This window comes from Paroedura picta, chromosome 6, assembly GCF_049243985.1.
Source record: "Paroedura picta isolate Pp20150507F chromosome 6, Ppicta_v3.0, whole genome shotgun sequence".
Classification (NCBI taxonomy): Eukaryota; Metazoa; Chordata; class Lepidosauria; order Squamata; family Gekkonidae; genus Paroedura; species Paroedura picta.
In genome coordinates this window covers 8,759,739-8,772,009 of record NC_135374.1, presented here as the reverse complement: position 1 = coordinate 8,772,009, position 12,271 = coordinate 8,759,739, and the positions used below count along the sequence as shown (strand labels likewise).

Here is a 12,271-nt window from a genome sequence, read left to right as displayed (position 1 = left end):
AATGTAAAGAAAATCGACACACAGACCACGTAAGAAATAGAAAACAATATCGCCCTCCACATTGAGAAATTCCTGGCGATTTGGGGTGGAGCCTAGTGGAGGCAGGTTTGAAAAGAGGAGTGGCCTTAGCAGAGTATAGTCCACCCTCCAAAGGAGCCACTTTCTCAAAGGAAATGAATCACCGTAGCCTGAGGATGACTTACGTTTCTCAGAGAGCCAAAGGGAGCTACAGTGTTTACAGAAGCTGCTTTTGAGGCACAGGGAAGCCTCAATTGAAAAGTGAAGTCAAAACTTCAAGGACTAGGGCAGCAAATCCCTTGGCCTTAAGAGGCCTTAAAGGTAAAGGTAAAGGTATCCCCTGTGCAAGCACCGAGTCATGTCTGACCCTTGGGGTGACGCCCTCTAGCGTTTTCATGGCAGACTCAATATGGGGTGGTTTGCCAGTGCCTTCCCCAGTCATGACCGTTTACCCCCCAGCAAGCTGGGTACTCATTTTACCGACCTCGGAAGGATGGAAGGCTGAGTCAACCTTGAGCCGGCTGCTGGGATCGAACTCCCAACCTCATGAGCAAAGCTTTCAGGCGGCTGCCTTACCACTCTGCGCCACAAGAGGCTCTAAGAGGCCTTAAACAGTTAAAAACTGGCATATTCCCTGCATTTCCAGAATGGGGGAAATCCCTAATTTGATCATTCATTTGAACAGTAATGCCAGTGGCAAACTGGCCATATGGCACCCTAGTTCTTTCCTGACCGCCCAAAAGCTTTCTGCGTGATTTTACAATTATCCTGTAAAGCTGGCCAGTATGAACCCTATTTTGCAGAATGAGAGAGAGAGAGAGAGAGAGAGAGAGAGAGAGAGAGAGAGAGAGAGAGAGAGAGAGGCCTATTCCGCACAAAATAAATAATGCATTTCCAATTTTCCTGTTCCGCACAGGAAAATCCAGGTGCCAAAGCACATTGAAAGTGCATTATCCTATGTGTGCGGAATGGGAGAGAGAGAGAGAGAGAGTAACCTGTCTAATACCACCAAGCAAATTTGCACCCCACACAAGCCTATAGCACGGCTGAACTTCCTAACAGCGATAGGATCTGATGGTACATCTGGCTTAGCATCATGTTTCAAATGGAACCTATAGAGTTAAGAAGTGGTTGCAGGGACACATATCACAAAAAGAGATGCTACCGGCTGGCGATTCACAAGCTAGCCAGACAAAGATTATTGCACCGGGGGCATAACGAGCAGAAATGTCCAAAACTTTCAGCATAACTGCATACTTATTGCATGTCCCTTGCAGATTGCCGTCTCCTCTGCTCATAAATTGCTGTCTGGGGATCAGCCCCGTGTGTCCGGCAGCAGCGTAGGGATGAGATTGGCTCTTTCATCTCCCTTTCACCCGATTTTTTTGAAGCTTGTTTTTTCTTCAAGCCGGAGATCCATCTTTTGGACCCAGGCGGGAGCCGCTCCAGACTTCTTAGGGGATTACTCCCTGCTATGCCCTGAAAGAAGTCCTATTAAAGGAGGACTGGGTTTTTTTTTTAAATCCAGGGAAGCAAGATATCCTTTTACTTTTCCTTCTCTTCCACGACGCCTATGTATTGCAGCAAGGCTCTGGCTCTTTACCAAATCGGGAGCTGCAGTATTTTTCTTCCGACAGCACAATTCTCAGCCCACTTGAGCTAGCATGACAATCTTATGTGCTTATTACGAGTAGGCGTTTGCATCCTTTTACATGCTAATGCTCTCGCACCTGCTGTGCCACCTTCCTTCCCGTTCCCCCTCCCCGGTTCCATGTAAAGGAGGGGGCAATCCTATCCCTTCGTTCCTCTCTTCCCCCCCCCTCCCCAAGTGGAAGGGGAAACCCTGTCACTCCGTGATCAATGCTGCATCCTTGACACATCAGCCCAGAAGGGGATGGTTGGATCGGGGGCACAGGTGGCTAAGAGAGCTGTGATGTGGCTCCTGACCGGCAAGAGGGAATCGAAGCAGGTTGCCGCCGGACTCCATCTGTTTGCTCCTCCATGTGCCGCTGTGCTGCCTGCTTGTTTTTGAGGCTCTGTCTGGCTGCTTCTGCTGCAGCCTGCAAGGAATGTGCCGGATTGTGAACCGCTCTGACTGCGTTACACCAATGATTTGCCACTGCAAAGTTGCCTGCACCAACAACACTTTGTCATTGATGTTTGGATGTAAGGTAGGACCCAGCCGGCCGGTTTGTGTCTGTCTTTTGCCTTCCTCTGCCTGACCCCGGTTGGTGTCTCTCTCCCTCCCCCCCCCCTTTGAACAGATAAGGTATTTGGGGTGAATGCCGAGAGAGAGAGGTTGTGCATGTGTTTGTGCGAGCTTCACAGTAACTGTGGAAGTGCCCCTGTTTAGGAACGAGCCGGGGTAAGAAATCTCATCCTTCCGGTCCAAAATAGGACCAAACTCGTATTTTTAGGACTGTGCGGCTTCTCGCCGGTTTTGTTTCGGGCTCAGTTGCAGCCTCGCTTTGTCCAAAAGGCAAAGATTCCTTAATCAGGACACTGCTATTTCTGTGCTTCGAGTTTGACATCCATGCTTGTTCTCCTAAAACCCCTGAAGAAGTGAGAACGGGCTGGCTTGTCTGTCCAGATTAGGCGCTGTTGCTCATAATGAGATGAGAAACGCTAGGGAATGCAGAACAGCATCCTCTCCCCCCCCCTCTTCCCCCAATACAATCAAAGAAGTTCACAAGATCACTGAAATGCCTACAGAAGACGGTAGGGGGGAAGCCACAGGATTCGGAAGAGGACAGGTGCTAAAGACCTGGTCAAGATGGGGTGCCTGGATTTGAGGAGCAGGTGGCTGTGCTCCCCAAGGCTGACTGGGGAGAGGCTTCCACACTTGAAAAAAAATAATCCAAATTCTGTTCTTTCTACATGCACTTGCATCAATCGAAAAATTCCTGTCCTGCTGCCTCCTTTTTGAAGCTGCAATGGAACTTCCACTTAGTCATAACAGTAGGGGGAGAACTCCCCCCCCCCGAAAAAATATATTTTGGGGGAGAGGGGAGGTTAGTCTGCCCATTACTTTTTTGACTGAACTAATTAGGCAGTTTTGAAAATGTAAAACAGCATAGTAGTGCATTGCTCTGAGACGGTGCAAAACCTAAGACTCAGCTTATCTGTATTTAGAAATCTGGACACCGATTAATCATCCTTTCATATCGACAATCTCTGAAGCTCGTGTGTGACAGAAGCGTGCCGTTTCATATCGTGCATGCTCATGTTCCAGATTTTCATCTGTGCGAGGTCTTGCGATTCACTGGGTTGTAGATATTTGCACTCCAGATAGTATGAGATTTAGGGCCCCACAAAAGCAATCTATTTACATTGAGGAGAGGAGGGGAATGGGATCCATGGAAAGCAGTTGGCGGTAAACTCTTGCTTTAATATCGTCATTTTCTCTCTTTTCGAACATTTCCCTCAATCGGTCTGACAATCCACCCAGGGAAATCAGCAATGTTGCCTACCTGAAGGAAAACTGAAGTTGAAAGGCTGCAGGTTTGCCCAAGGCCTTTTAGTGAGTTTGTGGATGAGGTGAAGCGAATATATATATCTATTTTAAAATCAAGTTACATTCTCTCTTGCTGCTCAAACAGTGTTTAATGCAACGAGTTAAAAATGAAACTTCAGACCCAAACCACTTAACTTTAAAACAGCAGAGAGAGAGAGAGAGAGAGAGAGAGAGAGCAGATGCTGAAATGAGGGCAAAGTAAAACTCAGTCGTACCTTGCCAGCTTTTGCCGCTGGCAAAGGTAAGGCAAGGAGAAAGTTGACTGGAGTTTGCTTGACAGGGAGTGAAATGAAGGCCTTATCTCCGTGCTAGAAATTTGCAGCATTAAATTTTGTTGGACTGGCCTCTGCAGCCAAGAGAGTGAGAAAGTATAATCCTAAGAGAGAACTGCTCCTGACTAGGATCCCCAGCCTGGAAACATGAAAACTTTGTGGTCCATAATGCCAATTACAGCTAATTTCCCAACAGAGTTTCTTAGGATTGCGAGCCTCCAGGTGAGGCCTAGAACAGTTCACCTATGGCAGCTTCAGAGGGCAGACTCTATGCTCTACCATATGTTTTAGGTCAAATCCTTGCACAAATTCCACCTTTTCTGAGCATTCCCATGTTGTCAAAACTCTCTGCAAAGGTTAAGAGCATTTCGGCACATCGGCAAAAATAGCGTTATGCTAGTTGAATGGCATAGTGCTAAACATTAGCACGCCTCCCGGCCCCTCCAGCAACTCCTTGATGGTATTTGTTTTCTACTTTCAAGAGAGTGGTTTTGTGCAAGGGAACATTCAAAATACTATTCCTCCTTACTTGTAACCTGAAAAGGGGTACTGCCATTCTGCCACTCTCCTAATTCTGTCTTGCGCATCAAGTCTGATGAATAGCCATCTTTTAATGTATTGGGGTTTTATGGGATGAGCTGTTTTATTCTTTTCTTGTAAACCGCTGCGAGTCTCTGAGAGCGGCGGTATACAAATTGAAATACAAATAAATAAATAAATAAATACATACATACATACATACATACATACATACATAAATAGTCCCATAGTCCCATTGTATACGGCACTGGTCAGACCATACCTGGAGTACTGTGTGCAGTTCTGGAGGCCTCACTTCAAGAAGGACGTAGATAAAATTAAAAGGGTACAGAGGAGAGCGACAAGTAAGATCTGGGGCCAAGGGACCAAGCCCTATGAAGATAGGTTGAGGGACTTGGGAATGTTCAGCCTGGAGAAATGGAGGTTGAAAGGGGACATGATAGCCCTCTTTAAGTATTTGAAAGGTTGTCACTTGGAGGAGGGCAGGATGCTGTTTCCGTTTGCTGCATAGGAAAGAACGCGCAGTAATTGGGTTTAAACTACAAGTACAGCAATATAGGCTAGATATCAGGAAAAAAAATTCATAGTCAGATTAGTTTAGCAGTGGAATAGGCTGCCTAAGGAGGTGGTGAGCTCCCCCTCACTGGCAGTCTTCAACCAAAGATTGGATACACACTTTTCTTGGATGCTTTAGGATGCTTTGGGCTGATCCTGTGTTGAGCAGGGGGTTGGACTAGATGGCCTGTATGGCCCCTTCCATCTCTATGATTCTATGATTCTAAATAAACAAATAAATAAACTGAGCACCTACCATTCTGCTATGTCAGTTCTGCCTCTCTGAATGTGCCCCCCTCCCCAAGAGGTCTTTGTCCAGCAAACTCCAACCTGCTGGTGATCCCTGGGCCCACAGAGGTATGCTTGGCTTCGACCAGAGCCAGGGCCTCTTCAGTCCTGGTTCTAGCCTGGTGGAATAAGCTGCCGGTGGAGACACAGGGCCTCACAGAGCTTTCTAAGTTCCAGGGGGGCTGTAAAATGGCAATCTTCCACCAGGTGTTTCATTGAGGCCATCTAAACTGGCCCCCTAGCCAGATTCCTACCACCGTCATCCTGCACATGGTTGATAAGCTGCATTCCATCCAATTGGTCCCCAGGTGCTAGAGGGGAAGTTCGATGGCACGGATTCTGATTGTGAGCTGTAATAACTTTTGACATGATGAAATTTTCAAACTTAGAAATTTATTTTGTATAGGTTTTTAACTCTCCCGCTGCTGTGAGCCACCCTGAGACACTTTGGAGTGGGTTGGCTTGTAAGCCTAAATATTGATTGAATGAATGAATGAATGGATGGATGGATGGATGGATGGATGGATGGATGGATGGATGGATGGATGGATGGATAGATGGATGAGGCCTCTCTGTCCTGGCCCCCACCTGGTGGAATGAGCTCCTGGAGGAGATCAGGGCCCTGACGGAGCTAAAACAGTTCTGCAGGGCCTGCAAAAGGGAGCTCTTCTGCCAGGCATTTGGTTGAGGCCAAGCAAAACCAGGAACATCTACAAGGCCCCTGCTCCCTCCCTCCCAGAAATCCACTCGTGCGTTCTGCCCCTAGACCTGTGTGCATTGTTATAGTTACCTTGTTACAGTTATTAATGTTACAGTTATTAATTGTTGTGGTTATCTATAGGTTATGGGAAAACTAAGTTCCTTGTATTGTTCTAGGTTCTATGTAAACCGCCTTGAGCGTCAGGGGAGGGAATGAATGAATGAATGAATGAATGAATGAATGAATGAATGAATGAATGAATGAATGAATGAATGAATGAATGAATGAATGCAACTTGATCTCTCTAGCCCTGCTTACTGGAGGCAAAAAAGCTGTGTCCGTTGTCGATATGTATTTTTCTTGGCTCCCCCAATCCGTGCAACAGTTGTTCCCAGAAGGAAGTCAGATTGGTACAGGAAAGAAGAGGCTGTTGATTGAATGTATTTTTCTGGGGGCAAACTAACCGAGTGGCATGGATGGGTCCCCTGTTCACTACTGTCCTTAACCACTTAATTTGGCTTTCAACAGAGCTGCACATGCTTTAATTTAAACTGTTACCTTCCTATCCTGCTTACATAAGAGTCTTCTTAGGGGTGTTCTAAATAGTTTGATGCGATCCCTGTTCATTTCTGTGTCGCAGCATCACTAATGACCTGGAAGCACTGATCTCAACTTCTTTCAGAACTTCACATATTAATTGCTCTTACGAAACCTGTAATTTCTTCCTGAATATTAAAATAAACAAATTATTAGCCAGGGGAAATGAAAGGCAAGTTACCAATCTAGAAAAAGATAGGCCAACATCCTAGGGAACGGTGCTCAATTTGTATTACCGCCTGGAAACATGCTTGCTCTTTTAAAACCGATCTCCTTTGATGCATTTCAGCTCTTTCCAGATTCGTCAGAACTGTTTTTTCCCCTTCTCTTAATGAAGCCAGAGCTGGAAACAACTACTTTCAAAACGTAGTTATTTCTGAAACATCTTAGTTATAGCCTCCAGCCCATCTGGATTCGTAGAAACACTCTTTGTGAATGAAATGCCCCAATGCATGGATTGTGAGATGTGTGCAGGCCCTCTTGACCCTAGCACAGCCTTTCTCAACTTTTTGACTGTTAAGAAACCCCTGAAACATTCTTCAGATTTTGAGAACACGTAGGAGGAAAGGTTGGAGGAGCTTAGCCTGTTTAGCCTGGAGAGGAGATGACTGAGAAGGGATCTTCAAGTATTTAAAAGCTGCCACAGAGGATGGAGCACAGTTGTTTTCTCTTGCTCCAGAGGGATGGACCAGAACCAATGGGATGAAATTAATTCAAAAGAAATTCCATCTAAACATCCGGAAGAAGTTCCTGGCAGTTAGAGTAGTTCCTCAGTGGAACAGGCTTCCTCAGGAGGTGGTGGGTTCTCCATCTTTGGAGATTTTTAAACAGAGGCTGGAGAGCCATCTGACAGAGAGGCTGATTCTGTGAAGTTTCAAGGGGGCGGCAGGTGACAGTGGATGAGTGATAGGGTTGTGAGTGTCCTGCATAGTGCAGGGGGTTGGACTAGATGACTCTATGATTCTATGAGAAACCCCGGAAGTAGTGCGATTGTGCGGAAAATGGTTGAGAAGCAGAGCTGTGGACACCCCCACCCAGGGCCCCTCTCCTTCCCACCCCCTCCAGGCCCTTCATTGGCCATTTTGGGAGGGGTGGGTGGGTCAACATGACCATATATCATCATATCACCCGATGAATGTTTAACAAATTTTTTAAAATATATTAAAAATTAACTAACTCCCAACCATTTGAGAAATGCCTCCAGGGCTCTCAAGAAACCTAGCCTGATATAGTGCAAGAGATGGATTCTCGTCAAGTCCTTCCCATCCCTTAACCCTCCCTGCCGTCTTTAAAGGGCTTGCAGAAAACCTACCTAGGATGGTCTTTCTGTTCTTTCCTCATGGAGTTTTCTTTTCTCCTTCCTTTCGACATCAGCAAAGCCCATGAAGGAAGCAGCCCCTGTTGCACCTTCCCTCTGGGGAATGGCTGAAGAGGCTGGGATTTTTCAGTTTAGAAAAGAGATGAGCAAGGTTTGTAAAATTGTCTACAGGGTGGAGAGAGTTGATAAAGACAACTTCTTCTTCTTCTCTCTCTCTCTCCCCTCCCCCCCCCCAAAAAAAAGAATACTAGAACTCAAGGGTATCCAATGAAGCTGATGGGCAGTAGATTTAAGATGAACAAAAAGTCTACCCAGAAGAAGAAGAAGAAGAAGAAGAAGAGTTGGTTCTTATATGCCGCTTGTCCCTACCCGAAGGAGGCTCAAAGTGGCTTACAGTCACCTTCCCATTCGTCTCTCCACAACAGACACCCTGTGGGGTGGGTGAGGCTGAGAGAGCCCTGAGATTACTGAAGAAGAAGAAGGGTTGTTTCTTAGATGCCACATTTCTCTACCTGAAGGAGGCTCAAAGCGGCTTATAGTCGCCTTCCCTTTCCTCTCCCCACAACAGACACCCTGTGGGGTGGGTGAGGCTTAGAGAGCCCTGATATTCCTGCTCGGTCAGAACAGTTTTATCAGTGCCATGGCGAGCCCAAGGTCACCCAGCTGGCTGCATGTGGGGCAGCGCAGAATCAAACCCGGCATGCCAGATTAGAAGTCCGCCCTCCTAACCACTACACCAAACTGGCTCTCGGCCTTCTGAAACTCTCATTAGAACTTGTGTTCTTGGAAGGAGGGAAGGGCATCACCCTTATGCTACTAGAACTTTCTCTCCCAGGAAATAGTCATTGAAAGTGGCAAGACATCCCTTCTTTTAAAACTTGTCTAGCTATATCCTTAGTGCTTCATGTGCAACTGGGTGGAAGTTCATCATCCTGAACTTCCAGTGCGAGCCTCCTGCTGCTTAAGAGACCTGCTTATTTTTTACGCATGGGCGGCCTCGCTTGCCTCAGCAGGGGCCTCGGGGCATGTCCACAGAGATTTCTGCTCAACCGATATAAATGCCTCATGCAGGCAGCTCTTGAGGCTTCCACTGTTCTCAATTTCTTGGATACAGCTATGCACTACTGCTGGCTTTCCTAGGGAGGGTTTGTAGAATCATAGAACCATAGAGCTGGAAGGGGCCAGACAGGCCATCTAGTCTACCCCCCTGCTCAAGGCGTGAACTGATGGTCTGACTCAGCATAAGGCAGTTTCGAGCAGCTAGGATAAGTCTCTGTCCAGCCGCTGCTTGAAGACTGCCAGTGAGGGGAGCTCCCCACCTCCTTAGGCAGCCCCTTCCACAGCTGAACTAGACTCCTAGAATCCTAGAGTGGGAAGGGGCCATGCAGGCCATCTAGTCCACCCCCTGCTCAATGCAGGATCAGCCTCAAGCATCCAGGATAAGGATCTGTCCAGCCGCTGCTTGAAGACGGCCAGTGAGGGGGAGCTCCCCACCTCCTTAGGCAGCCCCTTCCACGGCTGAACTAGACTCCTAGAATCCTAGAGTGGGAAGGGGCCATGCAGGCCATCTAGTCCACCCCCTGCTCAATGCAGGATCAGCCTCCAGCATCCAGGAGAAGGATCTGTCCAGCCGCTGCTTGAAGACGGCCAGTGAGGGGGAGCTCCCCACCTCCTTAGGCAGCCCATTCCATGGCTGAACTAGACTCCTAGAATCCTAGAGTGGGAAGGGGCCATGCAGGCCCTCTAGTCCCACCCCCTGTTCAATGCAGGATCAGCCTAAGCATCCAGGAGAAGGATCTGTCCAAACGCTGCTTGAAGACGGCCAGTGAGGGGGAGCTCCCCACCTCCTTAGGCAACCCATTCCATGGCTGAACTAGACTCCTAGAATCCTAGAGTGGGAAGGGGCCATGGAGGCCATCTAGTCCCACCCCCTGCTCAAAGCAGGATCAGCCTCAAGCAGCCAGGAGAAGGATCTGTCCAGCTGCTGCTTAAAGTGAGGGGGAGCTCCCCACTTTCTGTTTCTCTTATCTACTGTGAGGGGTGTGGTTTGGTGTTACTAAGGAATGCAAAAGGCCTTGCTAGGCCATGTGCACCAGAGAGGCAAACTTTTGGGAGAAGGAGAGGGGACACAGGCATATCTGTTCCTGGAAGACTCCACGAAGGGTCTTCAACAATATATGTTCTGTGAGTCTACTTCGGTGGCTTCAGAGGGGTGCTTCTGCAGGGTCATGATGGTCATGCGCACTCATGTTGCATCTGTCGGAATGCTTCTCTGATGGAAGGAAGCATTTAAATATTCTACCCAAAGTACGCTTGGGCTGCAAAATCTTGATGTGCTGCCAGTGACCAGGACAGAGAGCTCTTGATTTATAACCTTAATGCCCAGCCAGAAGTGACCGGGGTCACTTCACAAGAGACACGGTTCTCATGGCCACCACCAGGATTTCGTGTCACAGGCCCACGTGTTGGATTGCTCCCCCTCTTCTGTTTGCTTTGCAAATTAAACCTATTAAGGCTGTTGTTTCTTCAACTAGGTTCCCTTCCACAGTCATGTGATACTTGGCTACCAATAAGCAACTGTTAGTGGGGGCGGTGGCAAACTGTGGCTCTCCAGATGGCCATGGACTACAATTCCCATGAGCCCCTGCCAGGATGTGCGGAATTCCATGTGGGATTCACTTCCGTACGGGTGCCACTTTTTGTGCATGTGGGAAGCCTGGAGACCCTTGCATGGGTGTGATCCTATGTCTGATCTCATATTATGGGGGTGTGAGATACTCCCATGCCAAAAGAGAGCCAGTGTGATGTAGTGCTTAAAGAATGGCAGGTTGTAATCTGGAGAGCTGGGCTTGATTCCCCACTATGCTCCCTGAAGCTAGCGGGCTAGTCACTGCTGTCTTAGAGCTGTTCTTGCATAACAGTTCTCTCAGAGTTCTCTCAGCCCCACCTACCTCTGTTGTCGGGAAAGGAAAGGGGGGTGTTTGCCAGCCATTAGTGGGAAAATCTGGATATAAAAATCAGCTCTTCTTCTCAAAGTGCCACAATGGTTTAGTGCAGCGGCCTCTAATCTGGAGCACAGGGCTTGATTCCTCACTCCTCCCTTATGCAGCCCCGTTGGGCCAGTCACAGTTCTCTTAGAGCAGTTCTTGCACAGCATTTCTCTCAGAGCTTTCTCAGCCCCACCTACATCGCAGGGTAACTGTTGTGGGCAAGGGGAAGTTGTTTGTAAGCTGCTTCAGGGTTCCTTCAAGTAGTGAAAAACGGGGTATAAAAACCAACCTTCTTCTTCAAAGGGTGGAGGCTATGTCTCCCGGAGGGCACTACTCTCTGCAAATATGACTTTGCAGGCGATTCCCTAGCCCCAAGGATGTGCACCTGGCCTTCATCCTGGTGGAATGAACTGCCAGTTGAGATCTAGGCTCTGCCAGAACTGTCAGAATTTGGCAGGACCTGTCAAACAGCACTCTTCTGCCAGGTCTCAAGTTCAGTCTCTGGTATCTACAGCTAAAAGGATCATTTGGTGATGTGAAAGACCTCATCCAAGACGTTTTTACTGTTGAGAAACTCCTGAAACAGTTCAAGAAGCCCCAGAAGTGGCACAACTGCATGGAGTATATTTGGGAAGCACAGCTGTGTACAGGCCCACCTGGGTCCCCTCCCTTTCCTACCCCATCCAGGCCTGCCAATTTTTCGGCGGGGGGGCAGGTTGACATGACCATCTATGGTCGTATCACCCAATATACATTTAGGAAACCGAGAAACTCTTCCAGGGTCGTCAAGAAACCTCAGGGTGTCACAAACCCCTGGTAGACAAAGCCTACCTTTAACAATCCAACTCTGAATGGAAGGCTAGTTACTCTGACCTTCGATGCAATTGCCAGAACTTCCCAAAGCCCCAAGAAAACCATTCCCTGCCACAAACTGCCCGTCCTGCTCTTAACTTTCCCCAGGAAGTGGTGGCAGCAGCAAGCACGAACCACTTCAAGAGGGGGTTGGAGAAACATCTGGAGCAGAGGTCCATCAGCGGCTATTAGGCACGAGGTATAGAGGGAACACACTGCCTGGGGCAGTTCTTGGGACTTGGGGGGCTTCTGGAGCTCTGTCCTTGCTGGTGGACCTCCTGAGGGCACTTAGCTTTGTGACACTGAGTGTTGGACGGGATGGGTCATTGGCTTGATCCCAAATGACTTCTGTTCTTATGCAAGGGTCAGGGATGCTGTATATTCTCGGTGCTTGGGAGGCAAGAGTGGGAGGGATTCTGGAATTCTGGCCCTGCTGGTGGACCTCCAGCAGGCACCTGGGCATGGGCCACAGTGTGAAGCAAACTGTTGGGCTGGATGGGCCACAGGCCTGACCCAACAAGGCTTCTCTTACGTTCTTGACTTCCATTGGATTGGCGTTCTGTCCCACACTTGCTCAGTTCCAGCTCTTACGCCTTCCAAGTATTGGCCCTTTCGGACCGTCCGGTT

The 12,271-nt window shown here is 48.2% G+C and overlaps 1 protein-coding gene across 16 annotated transcripts in view; it reads left to right on the top strand.

Moving 5' to 3' along the window:
- DLG2 (discs large MAGUK scaffold protein 2) overlaps positions 1–12,271 on the top strand; it is a 1,130,680-nt gene that overhangs the window by 410,302 nt on the left and 708,107 nt on the right. The window contains exon 1 of one of the 16 annotated variants that reach the window (XM_077341334.1): positions 1,669–2,189. The exons of 14 other annotated variants lie outside the window; for them this stretch is intronic. In XM_077341334.1, the coding sequence (XP_077197449.1) occupies positions 2,088–2,189 (102 nt within the window). In that variant the 5' untranslated portion in view covers positions 1,669–2,087. Of the gene's footprint in view, positions 1–1,668; positions 2,190–12,271 lie in introns of those variants that run through there. One more of the 16 variants, XM_077341346.1, reaches the window with a different exon arrangement.